At 33.5% G+C, this 27,105-nt stretch overlaps 1 protein-coding gene across 5 annotated transcripts in view; it reads right to left on the bottom strand.

Moving 5' to 3' along the window:
• LOC138329713 (paired box protein Pax-6-like) overlaps positions 1-27,105 on the bottom strand; it is an 80,243-nt gene that overhangs the window by 15,734 nt on the left and 37,404 nt on the right. For 4 of the 5 annotated variants that reach the window (XM_069276982.1, XM_069276983.1, XM_069276980.1 and 1 more), the window contains 4 exons: positions 23,549-23,635; positions 21,770-21,796; positions 9,075-9,421; positions 686-902 (listed from right to left, as the gene is read on the bottom strand). In XM_069276982.1, the coding sequence (XP_069133083.1) occupies positions 686-902; positions 9,075-9,421; positions 21,770-21,796; positions 23,549-23,635 (678 nt within the window). The remainder of the gene's footprint in view (positions 1-685; positions 903-9,074; positions 9,422-21,769; positions 21,797-23,548; positions 23,636-27,105) is intronic. The other variant, XM_069276984.1, reaches the window with a different exon arrangement.

Raw genomic sequence — 27,105 nt, 5'->3', positions numbered from 1 at the left:
ATCTGGACATTTGGACAATAACTGGACAGTCAGACATGTACTTTGTAAGTTGAAGTGATATAACATAAAATCAATCGACTTTCGCTTCAATTTATGTTCATTTTGTCGACTTTATTGTACGAACTTATCTTGTATTGAAGTCATTCGATTGTCTTCTTTTGGTTGTGTGCAAAACTCATTATAGTCCACGTGATTAACCATCAACTAAAGCTAAACATAACTATAATCTATTCTACTTCGTTAACTTCTACTACATATGACTACAGAATTATCTTTATGTAGTGTACAAAGATATTCGTATGCACTAAGGTAGATAAACCTATTATGCAGAAAGTATAAGGCAAATAATCAATTTACTAGTGTGTTTTCTGATTCAAAATCATGTTATAACTACACTTTCTACTAAATTACAAAAACAAATTACAGAATAGAAATAAAGAAATGATTTGAAATGGGTATTTTGCACTTTTTTTGACTATTATAAAGTTTCTTTTAGTTTGCTCCATGTTTAGTTTCCATTTTTGATATCACGCTTTTAGTTCTTAAAACCAAAAGCTAAAAACTGCGATTAGATATACCTTACTTATTTGATCTGGTTCTCCAACGTAGACTCAAAGAGTGCAATTGGCGGAGGATCCTTTTTTAGATCGCGTGAACATTAATAAAAAAATAAAAGTATACTTACTTTTCTTGTCTATGCAGAGTGGAGTAGAACTTTGATGAGTAGGGTAAGGGGTTGGTGCTCCGATTCCAGACATTGACATATTGGACGTATACCATGGATTGGGACGAGGCCAGGACTGACCATTTAACAGACCCAACTTGTCATACATAGCACCTTGTCCCATTACTTTCTGGTTATCACTACACAAGTTACGCAGGACGCGGTTGATAGAGGAAACCTGTGGAAATGAGAAATAGAATATTATATTAGTTGATATATAAGTTATATACTGTAAATTTGTGGCGACTGAATTTTGCGTTTTCATGCCTTATGACGATTTCACGACGAATTAAATTCGCGATATGCAGTTTTTAAAGCTGTATTTTAGTTTGTTTTGAATTTTTTCGCGACAATTGACTTTCGCGAATTCTAACTGAGAATTTAATAGAACGCTAAAATATTTTGGTTTACAGTATACTTAATGAGCTTTATCGAAATATTATGTCATATTATGCATGTCAGAGACAAAACAAACCCAAGAAATATATATGTAACAGACAGAAAATTATTAGAAAACAAGGGATATGCTGGAGGACATTGTATTCGCTTTATGTTAATGGTGGTCATGTGTTGCATTTGCTCTTTTGGTTAAAACAAGTTTTTTTACAGATTGAAAATTAGATTTTAAAATTTTATAAAATACTTTCAGGATGAATAACCAAAATAAAAATGTTGAAAAGTAGTTCCGAAGTTTTAGTTGACTTTTTGATATATTATGCTAAATTATATATTACAGTATAGATTTCCATAAAATTACTCTATTGAATTAAGACCACTCCTTACATAGATATCACATTCATATCATATTCTTACTTATTTCAATTTCTCAAAACTTCCCTGATTTAAATAAGTAGCCTTATATTTGCATATACACACATTTGACTAAAAGGATAATCATCTTTAGCAGTTTGTATTTAATTCAATTGAATGTTATATTACTAACACAAACAGATGAATGATATTTTTACATCCAGTCGTTTAATCACTCTCTCGGATTTATCCTATCATAGATTTCTCTAGATTAGAGTTTGTGTACACACTTGTTGTGACTGATTGTTTGTATTTTCAATATTGGGTATGAATTAATATCCCGTCATTTCCGACGTATTTGAGTGGTTCTGTCCACAACGACAAGGTCAGTCGATTGATTCCGGACATTTCATTCCTCCGAAACAATAAGTCACGAGATTGACTCTGTCACTGACCATTGCATTAATCTATTTCTTTACAATGACCATTCCCTAGTGGACTGGTCAGGTGTTTTGGACGAAGTGCCTTTATATTTCTCAAAACTAGGATTTATTAATCAATTGAATTATTTTTATCGCCATCCAATATGGTGTTTGTAATGGAACTTGGTAACATGTTATCCAAAATAACTATTGCTAATTTAAAAACATTAGCTATATAGGTATCTTTTCTCCGTAAACTGATGCAACTTTTCAGATTGAAAGATATGCGTTACTGTTAACTTGATTTTTAATGTTTAAAAGAATCGTTTGAAATCCTTTAGAGTCATTATACTATATACCATATATAGTTTATAAAACATCATTTTTAATTTATATCTTTATAGTCATAGAAGTGACGTGTAATATTATTACAACGTTATTATTACCCGAAAAGAATGTACTCCCCCCATATTTTCTACTTCAAGATCATACAGACATACGTTTGTAAGGATCCAGCAGTATCTGGAACACAACTGTTGATGTTTCGAATTTGACTCAGAAAGATAATGTAATAAATACGTGAATAATTCACTAAATTGTTGTTCTTTCATACATTAAAAAATAGCATTTAAGGAGGAGATTTTCACCATTTCAAAAGCTTGCAACATGAATGTTTATGTGGAAGGAATGTCCATACAGATGGACTGCTGGTGTTTATTATATGGTTTACAGTCGGGAATCGATATCACGTGTTGCTGATTTTTTCAGCTGTACATATACAGGTATGCATTTAAAGCTGTCATGATTGAGTAGGAACGTATCGCATTTCTTTTAACTATCTGCAAATCGGGATGTGAATGAAACCATGACAGATTCGTAAGTAGACATCAATGACGGAATTATCCGGAATTATACGAAATTATCCGAACATTAATGAAGGAGTTTGTCATCAATAACAGTTAAGGCAACATTCATTTGCTATTGATTGTAAATATTGTACATGTTTTTTACTGTGTGAATTGAAAGAATATTTTTATGACAGGATAAAATATGGCTTTGTTTGTGGTATCGACAGTTGGTAATCAATATTTCTATTCTAATAAAAGAAGTCAGCTAGATAAAGCATCTGCATATCGTTTGAACTTTCATGTCGGATAACGTGGGTTTCTATAGTTGATACGGTGAATACAGGAAAGAGATAGGCCTAACAGCCTTACATTTTTTATGACTTTGAAGTCTAAAACGGATGTTTGATCATTTTTGCAGATTATTCTATTGTATTGTCGAATTTAAACGAACACCAGTATTGCTTATTCAAATATTCAGGTTTACATTATAGACACACATTCTTCAAATGTAGGTTAACAGCCTCTCATCCATTCTTTTAAATGAAAATGAAATAGACAAGAATATGTGTTATTTTCGGGTAAACTGTGTTATCTATCTCTCATGGCCTTCATAAACTTAAAATTATTATCATTCAGTAAGTCACATGATTACTCCAGCTTATGAAACAGGGAACACGTTTTATTTAGTATCATTACCCATGTATTTACGATTCTTAGATGTATATTGCAGATATCTGCAGATTTATATGAGATTATCTAATTAATCCGGGCCTTACGTTGGAGGTTATGACTAATGAATAGTATCAATTCCAGTCAAGCAGAAAAGGCTGCTGTGGAAATATATTACGTTTGATGTTAATGAGCAATTAATAAAAAAGGGCTCAGGTTTGAATGATAAAAATACAGGAAATGAAATGTTTCGCGTTTAAAGCCAGAGTTCAAATAAGCATCAACAACGAACATTTTTGTTTCACATTGGAAACAAATAAGTATCAAACTACAACTAAAGATGAAATTATAAATCGATGCATTGGAAGCATTTCAGAGAAACTGATGCATTTATCTTTCTGATATTAGAATTGCTTCTTTCCTGCAAAAGGGTTTATATTTTCGATTGCAAAATAGAAACATAAAGACCAGTTGTGTGCTAAAGGAGCACATGGTGTTTGGTACCCCCATAACTACTGACCCTTAAGAATATACAGTGAGAAAATGTACAAAGCCAATGGTCATAAAGCAAGGACAGTATCGCGGCCCTTCACCCTGTCATTATTACGTTACAGATCTAGTCTTCCGCGAAAGTTAATAGGCTGGCAAGTTTATGCAACGTGGCCTTTCTGGTACTTTGGGCTTTGAGTTTTATAGGGGATGTTGTCGTCTGTGTTGTAACCCTTGTACAAGGCAGGTGTTTTGAACTACTGGACACATTAGTATCCTTGACGATCAACTTTTACATCTGCTGTTTTGAATCTAATGGCATAAACTGGTGTTAAATTTTCTCTAAACTCGAGAGGAACGTTTCTTTATCTCGTTGGATATTTTCAAAAGAAAACGAGAGATAAAGTGTCATTGGCTCGATTGGAAGGTTACATGCAAACGTAATGGAGACAGCAAATGTCCAAGTTTACTAGTAATTATTCAGCTAGTTTTAAGAATGGCGACTGAGATATTGTATTCATAGTCATACCAATATGATGGAGTATTTCGGCGATTTAGGCATCATTATACACTGGAAAAAACTACGACAATATAATACCCATCCAGTTCTATGGTTTTAACTATTACTATCATTCTATTAAGGAAACTCGAGAAGCAAGCAGATAAAATTCCTAAATATTGTGTGATACATATCAGATACAGCTTAATCAAGCAACTCAGCAAGCAAGTGACATACGTTCGTGAAAGAAAATTAACAGATTTTAGATGTGTTATTGAACACACGTTCCTATGGGAATTAGAAGCGGAGGATACCTTTTTGTTGCATCCTTTCCGATAATGTTGAGAATACTTCCATTCTCGTAAAGACGAGGAATGCTTCCTTCTTCTCCAGCCCCGCGATGTGAAAGTACAATACACCTAATCATGTATCAAGCTGATGATATATCTGATTGCCAAAAGTATTGACGGAGAGAGATTGCATTTTACTTGATTTGCCAGTATCTATGAAACCAATAGCAATTGATGGAGCAAATCCAGTAACTAAGGAAATGTGTGCAGGAATTATTGGCACTGACGGGCTCAAATGAGTGTCATTTTCACGTTTGATTCACTTCACTTGTACGGGTGTCTAACGGTTCTACTCTACAATTGATTTTTGAGACAAGATCACAAACATACCGATATAACAGAATTGCAACGATTACACAGAGGTGAGGCTAGGGATGCGTCACTGGAGATGAGAAGGACCCCGAAACTGACATTCACTGATGACCCTACCATAAAGGTCAGACTGTATGGTAAAACGTTGCAATATACATTCTATCAAACAATGTATACATTACGCATATTATTCAAAAATAGAGACACATATTAATGTTAAGTAGAGATAATTGTATTATGCATTATCTATTATTAAGATGATTCAACATTAATTTTCCAAATCCTATACAATGTATCAATATGTAACTTATAGGGTTAATTTCAATTATCAATTGTTCTGCACCTACTGGTGAGATAATTTGAGATACTCTCAAAGACCAATATGTTTTGTATTAAAATAGTGTCTATATTATTTCACTGCTCCTGTCATCTTTTGTAACTTTTATAGATTATTATATCAAAAATGTGTTAAATGATATAGTTATATTCTAAATAATAAACATTAAACCATATAAAATATTTATTAATAATATTTAAAGCATTCACTGCTGAAATGTTCAAAGTTTATCTAAACTAATTATTATGATAATGATATGCAAGTCAAGTTATCTATTTGTATAAATATGTGTCGAACTGTATTCATATAAAAAATTCAGTTTCAAAATTACAAAATTTTAATAATTTATAAAGCATTCACTGCAATGTTCAAAATTTATCTATACTAATTATCATGATAATGATATGCAAGTCAATTTATATATTAATATAAATATGTGTCTTGAATATTATTTATACAAAGAGTTCAGTTTAAAAATTATAAAATTTTAAAAGATGTGGTGATAGAAAATAATATTTTCCGGAAAGCAAAGAAGTACAACTTCACAGCAGCTAAGAGCCTCTGCCTTCATGAAAGGAAGGCCCATTACAAAGGAGCAGAAAAATGCTAATACGACGATTTGAATGATCAGAACTTGAATCTGTGCATCCATGCAAAAACGATTAGATTTTTGCTGGGCTAGGGCGCAGATGTGTCAAAATTAATTAATGTCCGAGATACTAGAGAAAATGACTAGAGCTTTCACAGTTCTTTCCTAAATCGTTCGAGAAAACATGTGGCTACATCTAAATTTTTGAAAAATGTCCTGAATATGTTTGACAAATCTGTTTTGCTCGGCTTAAGTTTGAACCCACGACATGCTCCTCTGTGTTTCAGTCATCAAATAAAATACTTTCCATGGGATAACTGATAGTTAAAGGAAAGTTACAGCGTTAAAATGAAATATATAAAACTATTTTCTTTTAATGTAGTAATTTATTCAATTGTGTCTGTAATATGATAATCATATTTCTATATTGTTTTTATAATTATTAGATGGGCAATGATTTTAATTCCTAATCTGACCTGTTTATGTGCTTAAGTAAACAACCCACGTGTGAGCACACTGAACATGTTTACTCAAGTTCTTGAAGCCCTTAACAAACGATTCCCTATGTAAACTGCGAACTGCATTTTTGTACGCCTCTACTCCATCCATTTCTTCACGGAGCTCGCGAGAAGTCTTTGTCGCGAGTTTAAGTGTGATATTTACACAAAATATTTACACTCTAATTATATGGGTTTACTGTTTGCTCCATGTCTCTTAAGGAACTATTCCCGTTCTTGTTGTGCACAAGAAGCAAACACAGAAGAGTACTCGGGCATATGGTCAGTTGAAAAATTTGAAAACTGGACACTTGAGCTGAAAAGTCATTCAGCGGCCGCTTTAATTTGACACGAAAAAGAAGGTATTGAAACATTCAAGTGGGAAGTCAAGATTTTCAACTTTTTGACCCGAGATCCATACCGTTAAGCCTCAGGCGAGCAACAATCTGGAGTCGCCAAATAATGGGACGCACAGAAATGGCGACATTTCATTTGATATTTAGTCTTGGAAGATTAAACAGATATTGCTAATAAATTGATTAGCCATCCAAATGCCGCCGGAGCGATATGAGTGTAGTTGCGTTTATTTTGACCAGATAAGGAATATTTACATTAGAATCATTGCCCTCTTCTGTTTGTGAAAGGACCAAGGGGAGCAAATTTCATGGTGGATTTGATTCTGAAATATGGATTACCGCAGATTTGAATATTAAATTCACCATCTATGCAGGGAAAGGATGTTGACATCGTTGAATAATGTTTGTGTGAAAAGTCAGCGATAAGCTAAATTTGAAAACTTCATAATATTTGTAATATCTTATTTGTTTTATATATTCTAGCATTTGCCTTACATTCTTATTTCTTAATAAAACAAATATTCGATAGAAATAAAATGTTGTTAAAATATTTAACTGTTGCGATCATTATATGCTTAGAGTTTAGGGATACAATGTATATTGGTAAAACATGTTCCTTAATTATATATATGTATATGACTGTTTTAAAATTTTAAATCATTATTCATTTTATTTATCGTTGCAATAAAAAATTGATATCTGAGGAATTTATTTTTCCATTTTACATAAATCTGTATATGGTCTATAAGTTGATTATTCATTACGAGGTCCAAATAAGATATGTTGGTAAAATATTAGCTGACACATATGTAAAAATATATGTATTTACTCATTGAATTACTCATTCAATTATTGTGTGCTAATATTAAGATATCATATATTTTGAAACATGTATACATCTTTTTATATATGACCCATTCAAAAACATTTACCTTTGAAAAATATTGAATTATAAAATAATTGAATATAATTTTAGCCAATATGATTCAATATTTCGCTACCGCATGGAATTATACATTAAATAGATGTTAATATTTCATATATTTATCAATCTACGTTCTATTTTCTAATATTATTCATTTTTACGATCAGACACTGGTTTCATAGATGATGACGAATTTTGCCGATAAATGTTATATCTCTTTCATCCTTGTACAGAGGACTCTTGTTCTCGATTGTCAACAGTCTTTTGATATCCTAGTCTTAAACGTTATAACAAAACCAGATGGCCCTATGCCTCCCGAAAATAGGATAAAAGAGGGACTGATCGCGCGACGGGAGAAAAATACACTTCTTAAAATGTTGCCATCTTTCCCGCTGTGTACCTTTCACCAAAGAGTAATTTAAGGAAGAAATTGGATTCTCATTGCTGTGCTGTTGAATGGATGACACATGAAGTTGTATATCCGATAGTCGATTTAATACCTTCGCTATTTTTACTGATTTTTGCCGTTCCCATCGTCTTAGGTATACATAACCAAATAGATATAAAATGGGCCATATATGATTTATATTAAAGCTGTAAGAGATATAAGCTATTCATATCTTAATAACTTAATACGACTTCTAAATTGGAGTTAAAGTTTTTACTATTTACCGCCTTATAAAAAGACCCTGGAATGTGCAGGTTCGTTTTATTTATTCAGAATGGGAAGATGAATCTAATTAACATTTACATGTAATTAACGTGATGTTTGGAGACTTAATTATTCGTTTATTTTGATGAATAAGTGGTTTGTAAGAGCACTTATGATAAACATTGGTATTCATGTATTAATGTTCGAATGCTAATATTAATATAAGCGATTAAAATTGATTTCGCTTTGACCGATATAATTCTAGTTTTAATTCGGATTGATTATATTTGAATTTAATGAAAATTGTCAAATATTTAAATGCTTAATTACCAAAACGTTACTCAATTCTGAAGAATTAATTAAAACCATTAGACTTAGATATTTGGTGGTTTGTACATGAATCATGAAATCTAACATGTATTTTCAATGTGTAGGGAATACAGGTGTGGCTCATATTTTAAATGAAGAAAATTTAAGGAAAAGATTATTAGAATAGCTTTATAAAATTGATATTGATTAACAACAGATGCAATATTTTTCGTATGGTTGATTAAAAATTTAGTAATCTCTGAACTTTTTACGACATATTTCAAAATGTTAATGTATTTTCTTATATTTTTTACAGAATTATCTTCTGTGCTGCGCAGTTACTTACACTTGGAATGTTATCTTGGTTACAGCATCCGTCCGAAAGCAACCGATCCCTGATTTCCCAAGCAAATATTGAAGGACACTCTCGCTTATATTGGGCTATTTTGCCCACCACATCGTTTGTTGCTACTCGAGGTTTACTACCTCCTATTGCTCGAGGTCGTATCGAGCCAGTCTCATAGTAGCGACCTAGTATTTTGCTAACACAGCCATTTGAAACTTGAAGAATTCTGGAAATATCACATGGTCGAGCACCGCTATGGGCTAGCTCCACAATCCGCTGTCTTGTAGAATCCGGAAGTGGTCTTCCATTCACGAATACTCCTCCTAATTGGTTTACACCGCTGTGTCCTGAAACATTATTAAAACATTTTTTATAATCATATTTCACAAATAATCTTCAGAACTAGCTGAACAATTAACGGTAATGAATTTCAATTAAACATATATCGGTATATCACTTCCATGCTATCAAAATTTTAAAACCTAATGAAACTATTTGTTGATTTTTTGCAAATAATATCATAGCACATATAATGATTATGTTCTGCAAAGTTATCAAATTAAATTAAACCTTAATATTTCCTTTGAAGTTTAAGATTGTTCATCTTCCATTATATTCATCCCTACCCTTAGAATTAAAATTCCGACTGGAGAGATTCCTAATACATTGTCAGCCGAATTTTATATATGTTTTATCGATTCGAATTTTCTTGCGTTGATGGGGAAACGTTCCATCGAAACTGGAGAAAAGTCAATATATTTCCCCATCATGTTTGTTAGGACCCAACATATTCTATATGTCACCGACAATAAAAGTGCAATTTGTCAAGCTACGACGCTGACGTAGGGTTTACTGTGGAACTATAATTATAATATGGCAGAGAGTGATGAATATTATTTCATATATATTTGCAAAAGTAATAATGTTTAACTATAACTTTTATGCACTTTTAGCATTTTTATATCTAGACAAGTAAACTGTACCCTTTCAAGGAATAATTGTTGATCAAAACTATATTTCATTAAAAGTTTTTGATGTCAAAAATTATAATGTCAATAGAGACTGTAATGCCATACGACTTTATTTCATCTATAAGTATGTGTCTCTCATGAAGATTTTTTTTCTAAAAAGTACATAATAATCCAAATGCATTTCCAATCACTGAGATCAAAGCGGTTAATATTATCGATGCTATGTCCGGTTTAAATAAATTACTAAGTTTCCCTTGGAACAAAAAGAAATATATCTCGAAATTGATATGTAAGGTGTCAATAATAACATTCAGTAATATTACCTATATACAACCAAAATACAGGTAAACGTGGGCCAGTTGCATGTCGTTCACTGTAGGTGTTTACCAAAACGTCAAAGATATCTTTACTTTGTTTACAACTTAAATACCTTTTTATCGGTAGAGGAATTCGATCAGCACGTGCACAGGACAGAATAATGCCATCTGTCTATGAAGTTAGCGTGACTAAGGCAAATAAAGAATGTAAAGGACTGTTGGTTGTTACGTTAACCCTTACAAAAACCTATTATAAATTTCACTGCTATGGGAAATAAATATTTTTATGTCAAAATAGTAGTATATAATAATCGTTTGACAGTAGTGTGTACAGACGCGGGACTGTGTTGGCTGTTGTAGTGAGTGTCATAGTTGTTCATTCATATCCACGGACCGTCCATTGTCTACACATTTTCCAAGTTCATGTATCGGTGCCTCACAAAGGCTAGTGTACAAATACTTATACGCTGGAACCGAGTTCTTTGTTGTCCTCGATTGTGCAACGAAATGTGATACTCATAGTATTTTTATGATGTAAGGTAACAGGATCGCCTATCTGATTATAGGAGGCAGGACGCTTGTCCAATCCTAGCCGCTATTGCGAGGTCCATACGGTGCAAGCAAGTCGCGGCTTGGGAAAAAAACAAACTCGAGCTGTTGTGTTCATTCATTCAAAACGCTTGGCTGAGTGCGCCCGTCATATAACGCTGAAAAGAGAACCACCCACCATTTACGTTGTACAGTAGGATAGATATCAGTATACCAACGGGGGTGGCTCAGGAAATAGGTAAAATCTGATGACTTCATTAACTGACATACGCTCACTTAACAGAAAGGGTAAATTTTGATGACTTCATTAACTTACATTTGATCTTTTAACAGATAATGTAAACTTTGGTATCTTCATCGAGGAAGGTTCACTATATATATCAATAGGTAAAATCATTCACTTGACGTTTAGGGTAAACTTTGATGACTTCATTGTTGCAAATTTACTACATTAAATAGGTAACATTATTCACTAAACATAATAGTAAACTTAAGAATACATTTGACATTTTCATCGAGGCAGAGGTACATTCACTCTTTTGAAAATAAAGGAAAGTTTGATATTGTCCTGGTTAAAATTCTGACTTCGTTAATTTATAATTACACTTATATATAACAGATAGGGTAAGCAGCTTTGATTTATTTCATTTCAGCATATGAATAACCCAAATAGGTAAACTTTGAAGATTTCATTTTAGGATATATCTGATATATTCATGAAGACCTAAGTTCTAAAATGTCATGACTTTATTTACTTTAATTGACTTAAATAACAATTAGGGAAACATTTGATAAATTAAACGAGACGCATTTTCGACACAAAACAGGTAAATTTACTAACGTAAGGATAGAGTAAAACCTGATATCTTCATTGTGACATATTAACTCTCGAACAGGTTCAATCGTTCAGTTTGTACCTTACATTAACTCATTAAAAGAAATTGAACTTTTGTCGTCATCTACCCTATACATTAACACAACCCCCACCCCCCACCCCCCTACCCCCAACAGATAAATTTATTTCAAAGATTAAGATTAAAAATTAAGGAATATTACCTATCTCAAATTTAAGACTTGATAAGTAAAAAACTTTCACACACTTAATGAAAAGGAAACCCTGTCATCTTCATCAGTGGGAAAATCTACAGGCCCAAACAGGTAGAATTTAATAACTGAACAAACAAACACTATGGTAAATGCATTTATCATTAATATTTTAAGAGTAAGTAGTGTGAAAACACTAAGCATCTTGTGTAATTCTCTAAAATGATTCCAACATACAGAAATAAACTAAATAATTACGAAAAGGAAAGAAAACATAAATAAACCTGTTTATTTGTCCCAATATCATTATTTCTAAATGTGAAATGTTGATTATTTCATCTTTAAATATCACCTAAATATATGTATATCAATGTTGATCAGTTTAAACCACACCGCGAGCTTCTTAATCGAATGCACCCCTTGCCATTATTCATCAATAGCAGCAGAAAGGATTTCACATCCGAGTTTGTTTCCTGCACTCAAACTAAATCGGGCTCCACGTAAAGATAGCATTCTGGATAATCAGTTTAAATACACGCCACCGGTTTGTTTTACGACCAATAACAATGCCTCTTGTTAATTGTCCCTATAGAACACGATTATTAAAGTATAAATTTCAATTGTATATGAAATATGCTTTGTCATTACCATACTTCAGTACTAGGAATGTTTATAATAACACCGCACCTTCACGAATCCAATGTTATACTGGTAGGACAAAATTACTACGAAACTATGTCTACACATTTTAGTTCTGCTACAACATATTAGCATACTGCCTTTATGGTGTTGTTGGAGTCAAGGTCGTTTGGAAACAAGGAACTAACTGGAAAACAACATAGGCACGGGACCATCCCAACATTGATTTAGCAGGGGACATATCTCCCGCAAACAAACAACTCACAACGCTTAGCAGTTGTTTGGATCAAGGGGTCCCGGATACTAGTATAATACTATCAACCTACAATACTATACTGAATTCAAATGGGTTAAATGCATACTTGTTGACCTTCTGATAATAAAAAGTAAGACAAATGTCAACTTATATCGATCACCTTAGATGAAGTCACTTAGGATAAATATAGATATAGACACTTAAAAGTTCCATGTCAAAAGCATTCCGGATTTATGAATGTTTTTGCAATATATAAGAACGGTAAATAGTAGTTGCTAGTATAAAACCATTGCAGCTACATTGATAATCATTATTTCATGTTTTATTCCATGCAGTAGATTATTAGTAATACTTATTTAAATGTCATCCCCCCTCCACTTTTTTTTTGAGGGGGGGGGGGGGTCGATTTCATTTAGATGTTGAGTTGTGCTTGAGTTGTGGAAGGGCATATATAGCATTTATTTAATTTTGAATTTGAGAATGTGGGAATACAACATAAATTTGTGTCCGGTTACAAATGTTCATACAGTAACATATACTGATCCTCCAAGATAGTCCTTATGAACGGACATTGGCTTTTCTTATCTCTCAACGGTTAGTTCTTCTTACATGATGGCGTTGTTGAATTTATTCCGGAATTTATTTTAATACCGGAACATGTTTTCTATTTGATTATACCCTGTTTCCGGTTGTTGATACATAACACTACCTCCGTTATGTAAAGAGTTCAAGTGAACCTGTTAATCTTTTATTTATTCTAAAACGACCATGGAACAGAGGATTTATAAGTTAACATATCGCTTTTAAATTGATATTGTAAAGATGTCATTCATTTATATTTGAGTTTAAATCTCTTAAACTCATAACTATTGCGTTGGCCACAATAAAGCCGGTTAAATCGGGATTGTGATCTATAATGAAACGGCTGACATATTGTAATTTTGCATGTAGGCTTGGAACATTAATAACAATAAAACCGACAAGGCTGCACACTAACTTTCCCTGTTACGTGGTCAAGTAACAGGCACGCACTGTAACATGGCGTGCTCGGTTTAAACTGACGTGGAAATATCGGGTTAAAACTTTCAACAAAACCCCAAAATCTCCGGACAAGTTGTAGCGGTTGAAACGAGTGCGCCTTTGTTAACACTAATGGGTATTTTCCATGCAAAGAAACGGGCGAGATCTGTACGATAGGTTGTGTGAAGTGCATAACTGACGTCAGCATGCACCTTAAAATGAGTAAACAACAAATTGAGGACACCCGGAACTACTTTCAATGTATTGATATGCAATTGATTGTTATTTCCGGTACCCAAACAGTACATTGTCTTGACATGTGTTTATAATTTTACACCATCGGTAGAAACGAGATATTATCTCGCCAGAGAGTGCAGAATGACGTTGGTTTTTAATATCGACACCGATTAGCCATACAAAAAATACTTGTGACCCGGTTTATAAATGTTTCATTTAGATATCGAATAACAGTCGATCCCTCCCTCGTATAATCCTGGTTTGTTACTTAACATGATCATTTACACATAATCCTCACTAAATACCTCACCAGCTGCTTCTCTGTATTTCCATAATTGCCATGGTGATGAATTCATACTTTGCTGAAATTTACTTATTTTGTCGAGCTTTTCATTTTGGCAGACAAAGAAAATGGAACACATGTAAGAACGTATTATTAGTGGAATCATACTTTTGTGGGGATTTTTCGGTTTTAAAGTAATAAATAACATAAAAAGTTAAATATTTATATTAATAGAACATATATCCTATTATTCGGACATGCGACAATTTTGTTAGGTTTAATCATATCTTTTTTCTGATATTGTTTTGTCCTTTAAATATCCCCACTTTCCATGAACTTTATTCAAGCATAAATGACATACTACATACGTCATACTCAAAATATTATTTGTGACGTGTTCAAGGCTATCACCTACTCCAATTGCAGTATTTCCAATATCGTTTTTTATGTTTTAATGACATATTCTACATTTTTAGAAAGGGTATATCGATCTACTCATACATGAACATACAGTTGAGCATAGCAAGTCTTCGGTGCATGCATGCATTCATATTACTGGCGGTTGTACTAGACAATTTATTTTTCATAGACAATCATTGTCAATCGCGTAGCCAATGACAACAGGCGACATGTTAGCTCATCCTGAAATTACATGAATCGTACATTTATTCATTTTTAATAATTTAGCTACATGTTGATATATGATTACATTTCATGTGTCTCATATGTACTTTTATGCGTAATATATGAGATGCCTATGGTTTATGCTGATAAAAATTAACATATTGACTAACAGGCCAAGTGTCAAAACGGCAGCTTATAACTGCAAACTGGTAATTAAGCTTTCTTTTGCATCATATCTGTCAACGTTTGCAATCAAAATACACTTGGAAATTCGTCGGAAGCAGGAAAAAATGCGCCAAGAAAATAAAAGTTAAGACATGTTCTCTGTCAAACGAGTCCTATTAGCATGCATTTAGTGTTAATTGTCCGCTGTTGTCATTGATAACAGCTATCCTCTCCATTAGTATGAAGAATTCTCGTGACAGATTCTGAACCCTCGCCGTTACGAGATGTCTGCGCTCTCGCACTTTACTGGTAGGGACTCGGTGTGTAAGGAAGGGGCCGGAGTTGGCTTTTATGAGGGAAAATAACGAATTGTCGCATTAAAATAAGGACAGTATAACTAATGACCAACGTCTCATCGAGACCGCTGGTCATGCGGCGTAATCTCGTGGAGGTCATAGGTCACCACGCACTCTCTGATAACATGTCGCGAGCGAAAGTTCCACAAGAGTAATGAGCCAACAGCGAGGGGACAATTTCTTACTAACACAAATGTTGATATCAACATACGCTGTAATATTTTAGAAATTCGCTGTCATAATTTTTTTCTTGTCTTCACATTTTCTTTATAATTGTTTTAGTTTTTGTATGTACTTTAAGAGGTCGTGTACGTATATAGTGGAATAGGGAGACGAAAAGGAATGAAGTGAAGCAAAAACCAAAAACTAAATTCTAGTACAAGCACTGCATAATACCTAATAAATTTTCCGTTTATATTGAATATTATTGCTCTTTTGAAATAAAATAAAAGTTAAAACTAGAAAATGACAATCGCTCTAGTTTGTTCTAATTATTCCTGAAATGACAATTTGTAGCTCGTGAAGGTCAAAGGTTACATCATAATGGTTATGATAAATATACAGGCTAACGACAATGCTGAGGTTTTGAACCGTAACTGGTGGTCAAAATATCACGGCTTATGTCCTACAGGTATATACAAAACACCTGTAATTAAGGTACAGATACATCAGCTTCCCGCCAACAGGTGTGTGGGACTGTAATAACGCGAGAAATCTTAACAGCCCCCAAACAAACGGGAAGTGGTTTATTCACAAATGATAGATAAGTAGGCTGAATCTTAAACACATCGTAAACAAACCCAGGGCTGTAGTAGATTTATGTTAGCACGCGATTTCATTTAAAGAAAAAAAAAGATATAAACAAAGGTATAATTATGTAATGACGTCATATTTTGAATACGTCACCAAGTATTGTTAATTACATGACGAAATTAATTAGTTGCATTAAAAGTTATTCATTTGAATTCAGTATTTCTGTAAGAGGTACCTGTTGTTAACTTTCTCCCAAACAAATAAAATGTAAAAGCAAGCGTTGACATTTAATGAGATATAATTTGGTATTTTTAGAGCAATATTTTTATTAAGTATAAAAAGTTCAAATCCGACATGGATATAACATAAGTTAGTGACATATACGTCACGCGATAACGGAAGTATACTAGTCTCGTTGAAAACAACGTTTTGGATCAACGTTCGAGAGAAACTGTTATAAACAGTGACGTCGACACGTATGAGAAAGTGAACTGTCTCGTCGACGGACCACCGCGGCGCGTAAATGGAACGGAATTGATGAACCGACATTGCCCGGTAGAGGGAGCTGTCAACACCGTGGATAGTGATGTTGAGGCCCTGGGTATCCCAATGATACGGCATGCCACAGAAGAAAGGTCGTGATGAAAAAATTGCATCCGTTCTCCTGTATTATCACCGTGTATTATGGGAGTTTAGGCGAATAGCAGCCTTTTCTGTGCTTTAACAAAACGCACTTCCTTTATTATGAAAGCCGCAGGCGTAGAGGCGGAATATGACGGACCGACATCAAGTTTGTCCTTTAGAATCCCCATTTCCGTTTCCTGACGAGGATATTTTTGCTGAGAACCGCTGTGGTAATGGACGACATGCAGACATCACCATGTATAGTGGTATCATATTAGCTTGGCACTTATTCCAATCTCTATCCTTTCTCAAAGAGTTTCCGGTTGATAGACAAAAATCTAAATGATTCGAATGTTTGACATCAAAATGATAATTTTAACCTCAGAATTCACGTAATTTTTTTTATAAAATGGCGTACATCACATAACAAATATTTTAATTAGGTCAAAATAGAGAGACATAAGTTTCTAAAAACCCCTAATAATCATTTCTATTGACTACAACGTGTGAATATCACGTAAAGCGTCGTCAAAACAACATTGATTACAAATAAGCATAAAATTGCGCTTATTTTAAAACAAATATAAATTTAATAAGAAAGTTACTGGGACAGATTTGATCAATAAAATTCAGGCATAGTAACGCCTTGTCAAGACAAGAAAAAATTACTGAAACTTCGATTGTTTCTGTTTCCCTGGCATCAACTACGCATTTGACAACGCTCGTATTTTGCGATGTGTGATACGGATTTAAAGATTCAAGTTCTCATAGTTGTGTGACTTTTGGGCAATTCAATGACCAGAGCAAACATGAACCAGCTTGTGAATGAATGACGATCTCTATGGTTCCCAAAGCCTTCAAATTTATGGTTACTCGGACGGTTGTGTTTCGGTCTGCTCGACTGCCCGTCCCTTGTCCCAAGTAAGGTCAAAAAGGCCTAATTTAGGGGTATCGTTTACAGAACTTAACCCGATCTACTCTAGTACGCAGTGCTTGTGTAAGATTAGCAACAAGATATGTCCACTACAAAAACTGGACAGGGGCGAAGACGGCATGCAGAGAGTCAAAATTAGAAGCGATGAAACTTTAAATGAAAGGAAAGGAAAAAAAACATTGACTGTAGTATATGATTATGGTCACTAAGCATTCCTAAAAGGCAGAACGCGAGTAAATGTCCACTACAAGACCCCAATAAGTAATTGGTATACACACAATGAAGATCTGTTTAATAGAAATTATTGACCAAATACAAAACTGCACATGTGTTTTCGATACGTTTGTTGCAGTTTTCTGTACAAAAGGATTTGTTCCATAATTTGGGCAAAGACTTTTTTTGATAACAAATTTATTTTTGTTTCACTTTTAAGGCTTCTGCAGGAAAACCCGTTGTCCGGGAGAAATATCAGAGACAATTTTGCAATTGCCATCCTCCTCCCCCACCCACTTTTGTTGCCGATATCAATTGAGGCGACTTCTATGGGTTACTGTTGACCAAATTTAGAACTTTGCTCTTTCTCTTGTTTGTAGTATGATATGCTTAGAAAATATGCCGATGGTTCCTAGCTTTGCTACACGTCATTGACATAAACAAAACTCTAAATTCTTAATTATATTATCAACATTTAAATATTCACAAAGATTACTTTACCTACATGTAATAATGTATGAAAATGCCGAAAACGTCTATGTTTATGTTAAATTACCCTTTGAATTGTCCAAGCTTGTAACGTGAAGCATAAATATGAGAACATAATTACATTGACAACAGTCAAGCTGCATAACTTATGCTATTACGCTGTGGTGTACTTAGCTAGCATTATTTCTAAACCTTTCAAAACTACATAATTACATATATAAGGATTTCAAGTTGTTTTCGGTCATCATTCCTGAAATTATCTGACGATATGACGATAGAAAATCATCTACCAATTTCAACGTAAAAGACATAATACTTCCGGTATTTCAAGGTCAATGTCAGGTGTCGCCAAATGTTCTGTTATATTTACGACATTTTTTTAAATTTGTTTTTTTTTTGATAGATAATGCAAGCGATCATTTTCGTCTTTTTATGGACATGAGTGTTATAAACCCGTCTTTCATTAAATACAGAGTAATATTAGAAAGCTGCCCGGAAGTTGTTTCGTTTGTAAAAATACATGTGTACGGCCGGTCGTAGATTGAATAATATCAAGAACACGATAAGCAAAGAGGAGGATGTTCTAAAATTTAAAAGTGGTTGGGGATTTTTCAAGTGAAAAAACATTGAACTTTAACGTATTGCGGTAAAATTTAACACTGAATGCGTAACCAACTATAAGTTCTTTATATGTTATTCATAAACGCACAACAGAGGAAAGGGGATGTAGAGATTGGTGGGTCGTAATGAGCATGCATACAAATTCTGATTGCACGTAAGCCGTGAGCATGATGGGCAATCGATGATACAGAAGGAAGTGGGAACTGTTAAATATCTAGATTCATTGATGTCACAGATTTACGGCAAAGATGTGTGGGCTTTGAAAAAGAGCATGTTCCGGCATTTAATGCCATACATGTGATACCCTAGGCTTGTGTTGTCTGTATGTGCATATGAGGGCCAATAAAATGGCATGATACGTAGGTTTATGTCATATATTGGATACTTTTTCTCGTTTAAAACTTTGAATTAACTGTTCTTCATTAATGATATCATATTCTATTTTGATTTTATGAAATACGTCAACATTTTATTAGTTTATCAAAAAGAAACAACACCTGAAACATTTTACGACAGCAGCAAGCCCAGTTTACGGCAGAAAATGAAAACTGTCAAACATTTGCTATTATAGGAAATACACTAAGCAATAGTTATCGTGTTTCATCCTTGTAACATCACAAAACCGAACATAATTTCTCTAAATTTGATCTTCATTTCCTCACAATAACATTAATTTTCTCCTCCTGAGTTTGCCCATGCTTTACGAACAAGGGAGTCATAGTGAGCGCTGTGCTACTAAAACTCCCCATACTATGGTCGGGTAGCGGTGTAAATATCGGGGTATATGATTGAAATGTAAAACCACTAATTATCTGTTTAGCAACGGAGACTTATAAAAGTTGTAAGATCATGTCAGCCTATCACAAAGCTATACCTCCCGGCGGGACGTCAAATTAGGACGCCATTATGGCAGTGTCCTCTACAACCTTAGGGTGCCAGGATGTCAAATTAGAAACCATTATCTCCGTGTCCATAGCGAGTAAGTCTCCTCGTCACCATGACAGCTTCTGAACGAGGAGATGGGCCACCCTGAACCACAATTTTATCAAGGATTAAAAATGTTTATTTCATTAAATATCAACCTATTCTGAAACGATCAAGAGATTGAAAGTAGCCCTTGCATCTTAAAATTGGAATTTATATAAAGAAGATATAGAGATGGAGAGTAACGCCAAAGATAAATACACAGAGATGATAATTAAGTAACTCACATTTACAACCAAAAACTAGAGATTGAAAGTAACTCACATCACTTAACACCAAATCTAGAGATGGAAAGCAACCCACAATTTTACGCCAAAACGTAAAGGTGAAACAATAACGAAACGATATTAACTCCAATATTCAAAGATGCTAAGTATCCCCAATTCTTTACATCGAACACGAAATTGAACAACCAATCATAAACTGGGATATTTGGTCACTGTGTGTGATCGAATAGGAAGTGACGTTTTAAACAAAAAAGGACAACGTCATTGTTAAAACAATGAATGTTTGTAAAAGATAGATGATTAAACATTGAATAAAAGGCCCACCCTGAACTAAAACTTACTGCGTGGTCCTGGCGGTTTTATTTAAAAGGTTAAATCCAGAATTAGTCGCTAATCCATGTTTTCCTTTGAAGCACTTGCTGCCAGATGGTGCAGTTTTAGCTAGACAAGGAAAACAGACGCCGCTCTGATTCCGAAGTAAAAACAACATATCAAGTTATTCCACCTATGTGTAACCCCCTTCAACTTAGAACTACATTTGTTTACATTCAGTTGATATGTTTAAGTAAATTACTTCCGACGTTTTTAATTTTTGAATGACATACGACCGGGCTGTTTTATTCAATTCCACGTTCTTAATCACATAGGGAAAACACTTTGTTGCCCTATGGTATATATTAATTTGACATTTTTTAATGTTTTATCAACGATAAAACGTCATAACAAAGACGGACATAGGTCTTGTCAGGTTTTTATTCATTTATTTACCCTCTTCCTATCATATTCATATATGTATGAACGGATTATTTTGTATAAATTTGGTTCTCTGGTTTCAAAACTGCCGTGTATTTTCCCAACATAGCACCGGTTTAGACATTAGAGGGAGTAGAGGGGTAGTCCCTACCTAAAGCCTATATCCTAATAATGCATTAATAAGAATAGACTTTTTATGATCAATTTTAGGATTAAGACGAATATCCATTTTGAACATATTAATTATTTTTTACGTCACGCATGGTGTGTTTGGAGAATTACCAATCAAACGGGTGAGTAAATATGATCGTGTTCAAAGGTTTGATATGTACATTGTACTACATTTCAGCATCCATGCATTATCTCTATTAAAAGATAAATATCTCTACAAAAGTCTTTGAATTTAGCAAAAGAACTAATTAAACCAGATGAAATTAAAAACAAAACAATAAATCAGTATCTAAATGACTTGCTTGGAACCTTTTTAAAAAAGAATATAATTTTGTTTTCAATTTCATATTGAAATAACATGATATTATGTAAATTGCCCTGTTTTCGATTTTACATTACTTCCAATATGTCTAATTTTCAAAATTTACCAGAATATTGTAAAGAATTTATTAAAAACATAATTACCATTGTCCTCCTCTTCTAATCTATACACTGTTGGAATACAAAGGAGTGACGTCACACAATAATTACAAAAAATAACACAAAATCTTGAAAATTAGACATATTCTCATTTCGAACATTAAAAACAAGAGCTTTGATGTATTCGGTACTTGCCCATTTCACACAAAAGGACTAATAGTTTTAAATCATAAGAGCTTGACTATTTACAAAAAAAATCAAAATTAAGTGTATGAGTTTTACATGCCTTCAACTTGAAATTAAAACTGATATCGAATATTGAAACCTATTTTATTTTTATACGAAATTGATTTTATATGATTTAAGACATGACCTAATCTGTTGGGATTGTTGTTTGTTTGCTTGCTTGATTTAAAAACTATTCCTAATCGTTCTATTTATGTTTAATTTAAAACCGGAAGTTTGTTTGCTATGACATGTTGTTTACAAATCATCGGCAGAAACATGTCAACTAATAGCACGGTGTGACATTAAGGCACACTATAGTGCATTGTATGTCTTATACTTACTTAAGATAATCATATTTCATATCGATTTGTACAGTTGGAAGTATCAATACAATCAAGATAGTGGATACCTAGTCATTGTAGCGTTTTGTTCGTTAAAACTATTAATCCAGCGAAATTTGTCCACTATTGCGATGGGACACAAATGCTAACATTATATTTTCGTAAACAGGAGGCGGAAGACATTCATATGACCATAGCTACAGTAGTTTAATTGTGCTGTATGCATGGATGTCGTATTACATATTATGTGTGTGTCTATTTAGGGTTATTTTATCCGAATTCGCTTTTTTACATTTTTTGCGACGCCGACAGTCCGGAGCTTACTTCCGCTGTCACTCCGTGTATCGTATTTGGGTTGTTGGCACCTTAAATACCACTGCCCGTTAAAGTCCTAACGGTTTGATTGCTCCTTATAACTGTCAGGTCAGACGCCTTTATATAAAATTACATTACTTTGATAATAATGCATTCTAGGACGATCAATTTCTTAAATGTTGAATTTCAGGTGTTGCAGCCATAATTAACATCCCTTGATTGCATGTTTTAAAATGTAGATTCCCAGACATGAGTGACAACACTGTAATAAAAGAGTTGGAGAAATTGGCATACATGCGAATTAGCCGTCGCGGACCTTCGTCGCAGAAACTCCCAACAAGCAATTACAGTTGTGTTCGGGAGAGAAGGAGAGAGAGGCACTACTCGGAGAAACTCTCGGAGCCGTTAGGATCAATGGCGTATAATATCTAAAGTGGTCGATAGAGTGATACATTTCATCGGCGATTTATTTTATTGGAGAAGAGTACAGAGAAGCATTAAAGGCGACCAGAACAAGGATATTTGAATACGTTACATCCATTCTACGTGTAGATCCACACGATAAACAAGACAGCATAATCCCGGGCAACCGTAATTAATGCTCTCAATGTTGTGTCGCTCTGATATTTTATCTAAACAAAGGAAATGGCACTGAATCGTTCTGTGAATGGCTATTCATGATGATATGGCTTATAATAATGGAATAGAAAAAGAAGAAAATACCATCATTTTGAACCATGATTTGCAATTTAAGTTGGACAAACACCCCCCTCCATTAATCTATGAGCGCCATATGTTCATATAGCCCCCCATTGTAATGTGTTGTTTAGGTGTAGAATCATTGTAGGGGAAGCTGGATGCCCTACGCCCTAGATACTACATTATCTCCGCATTTTCATTATGTGGTGTAATAGGGATACGTTTGAAAGTGAAACCTTACCTCGTTTTGTTCGGTTCTTCTTATTCCCGCTGGTGGTACCATTGCTAGCACTTCCGGGACTTCCAACAGAACCGACCGATTCGTCGTCTGGAAACAACACAGGACAAAATTAATCTTTAGAAATTATGTTTCCGATTGGTTCTGAAAATAAGCCGATATTCTTGAGATTGTTTTAAATGAGTTTGACGACAACATAAGTAACTGATTCACTATCTAAAGAGATTACAATATCCAACCAGTTTCCTTTAAAGAATTGAGACGTCACAGTTCTTGTATCTTACAAACGTTCCCTTATTTGAAAACACGTGTACATTTTAATCTGTGTATGGTTTTCCTAGGGTTGAGCTCCAATGATAATCAATTATTTATTTTATTTTCTTATTTGCTTTGTATCATTTGTGTTCGTAGGTAAATACTAAGAATTGTTATATCTCTAATGACATTGACTCATATATTCCTAGATCCTGTCGTATCTTTAACTTTTAATCCGACGCTTACTATAAACTAATCAGCATCGTGTTGATCACACAAACGCTTTTAAATCCACCATTTTTCCATGCTATAGTGTTAGGACTACGTGTAGCTATATTTTACATCAACTATGACAATAGTAAGCAAACAGAAATCAGTTCAGACATTAGAAAGACTGGGTTCATTAAAGTGATCTATCGATGTAGCACAAGCCTGTAAAATGTACTACTGAAAAAAATGACTGAGCAAAATACTTATTGATATTCCAAAAGTCTGACCACTAATCCTTGTATTTTATTAGAAGGATTAATAAATATCTAATAAATATCCATATTAAGTCTGAAAATAGTTATTAAAGACTATGAGAATGCCAAATACAATGTGTTTATATGCTATATAAATCTAAAAATTATTTTACACACATAACAGCCCATGTCACAAATAAGTCTGAAAATGATTTATTTGAAAGACTATAAAAAGGTCAAATATACCAACTATGTCAAAATATGTCTAGAAATTGTGCTTTTATTGACACCAAATCACACCAGCTACAACTATAAAAGAATCTCGGTCTCCAGTGTTGAAAGCCTATAATGCATCTAGCCGATTGCCATGGACATTCAGTGATACAACTGAATATCGAATGTCTACGATATATAATATATTGGATACCTGTCCGTTTTGTCAGATAACATTTTATTGCCTTATTGAAATAACGTGAATAAATGTCGACCATATACCCTCCTTAACCATATCAACGTACAGATTTCGTTTGGTTACTAATATTTTCCATTACGCTAAATCAAGATCAGCTTTAATTTTTGAAGATAGATATTTTTTTGTAAAAAAAAATGACGTTTTCACTAAATAATGACAGCTTTATAAGAAGTTTTATCAATTTTGAGTTGGCTATCCAGTGATCATTTTCTGAGATTAATTACCGATTGATCCAATTTTAGAACACAATTATGAAATGCTATTGGTGTCGCTGTGTTTGTTTTTTCCTTGAAATAGTTTAACGTCTTAGCAGCAACCAAGGGCGAATGTTGTAGCAAAGAAAGAGAAAGCGTTTGGAATGAAATATATTTGACAAGTGCCAAACTGACGTATGAAGATGTACAATTCTGTGACATTTGTTTTGTGTTTATGTATTATTATAACTGTTTATTACTTTGTCATTTTTATGCATTATTATAAGCATGTTATAAATCTTGTATTTAGATAATATGATATCTAACTTAATCATTCTTCACTTTCAGATAGATGACAAAGATGATTTATAAAATGTAAGATGTAAGTGTACAAATAATTTCGATTTGACTTTCCTTAATACCATCATCATAATAACACTTCCTTGATAATTTTAATATAATAATATTATTCATCAGTAATGTTATGATCTTAAAAGCCATTATCTAAAATCTATTTTGATTTTGAACCATCACGTAACATGATGTTTGACACTGAGAAAACGCAATTTAGTTACATTTTGGCAGATTCGTTTAATTCATTTCTCGTCATGAAAGAGAAATTTCTTTGACCCTTGACCCAGAAGCAAATTATAACAGACACCTTGTCAGATTATGTGATGTAAACACAGTTATTTCCGCTTGTTGTACACAGAATTTGTGCTTTAAACGTTTTCGTGTTCTGTCGACATTCGCCTGTGATAACTTCTCCTTTTTGTCATAACTACAATGTATTTCATCCATTAGAACTTGCCAAGATTAATGACAGTGGTCAAATTGGCGGTTTATACTCCTAAATAAACTTCGGGATGACCATTATGCTGTGTCACTTAGCATGTCGTATCGTGTTAACTAGACTTGTATAAATTCTCAAGTCATAAAATTTTAGACTTTAAGAGTATGCGTTTAATCATCTTACACGAAATGTCTCGTTTATGACAAAATGTTAAAATGTCATTTGAGAGTATGTTCACACTCAAAGGACATTAAATTCTAAAGGATATTTGAAAACGCGATGAAAGCTGGTCCATATTATAAAACATGCATATATAATTTTAATTAGAAGTCCATGGTTATATAGTTCATTGCAGGCATCAACACGACAGCAATTAAAAGCTGAAATGTGAACTAATTTATCAAATTAGATTATTTTGCATATCCTTGAAATCGAAATATTGAAATTCAGATGATTTTCAAAGGAAAACTTAAGAAAAGATGATATAGGGAAATATTTGTTCTGCAAATACATTTAAAAGTTCTTTCATAACATAAACATTTATACACTTTCACTAAATTTTTAGCTTTTTATATTTTTATTACGTTATTTATTTACAACAGAATCTTACATCATAACTTTGGGTGAAATATGAATCCAAATCATTAACGAAATAGATGATATAAAATTGAAATTGAAAACCACAAATCTGTTTTTCTTGTCAAATTCCATCTAATGCCTTTACCACAATGATGGTGACCGACCAATGTAAATATCTGCTCGCTGTACTACAGTACACGGAGATGTGTTTCGATATTGGAATCCTTTGCTTAAGTCTGGGCGATTTACCCATAATTACACCGGTCTTAGCAACAATAATAATCAGGCTTCTCAAACATACAGAACAGCTCCATACCCTACAGCCAGCTTTGGGACAGCAAGTTAAACGTCAAAAATAAAGATTGTGTGCCTATAGTTATAACTCTCATTACGATATTTTAAAACTGTAGATTCTGGTGCAAATTTTGAATTTAATGTTGAACTATTTTTAAGATAATTTGAACAAATAGATGAGAGTTTTTTTGGTGTTTTTTCAGCATGGCTACGTTAAGCTAAGCATGCTTTGTGCGTCAACCCAATGTGTCAATGTTGGATTTTTGACCCAGGATTCAGGCATGTCTGCTTTGTTTCTAGTTTTGTTACACTGCATTCTATTTAAAGCTCAGAAGAGAAAAATGTGCAGCAATGTTGGTTGTCCAATTTTCTCCCTCTTCTAGAAGATTTTATCGCGGCCTGATTTATCACCCGTGCAAGATGAGAGGGATGAAACTTAACGATCGACAAATAGTTGATATTCATTACACTTTCGACACATACACCAGTTGAGGCTTAGGGCAATTTGA

This window comes from Argopecten irradians, chromosome 8, assembly GCF_041381155.1.
Source record: "Argopecten irradians isolate NY chromosome 8, Ai_NY, whole genome shotgun sequence".
NCBI lineage: Eukaryota > Metazoa > Mollusca > Bivalvia > Pectinida > Pectinidae > Argopecten > Argopecten irradians.
The sequence above is the reverse complement of the archived record's forward strand: the minus strand, read 5'-3'. Positions and strand labels throughout refer to the sequence as shown.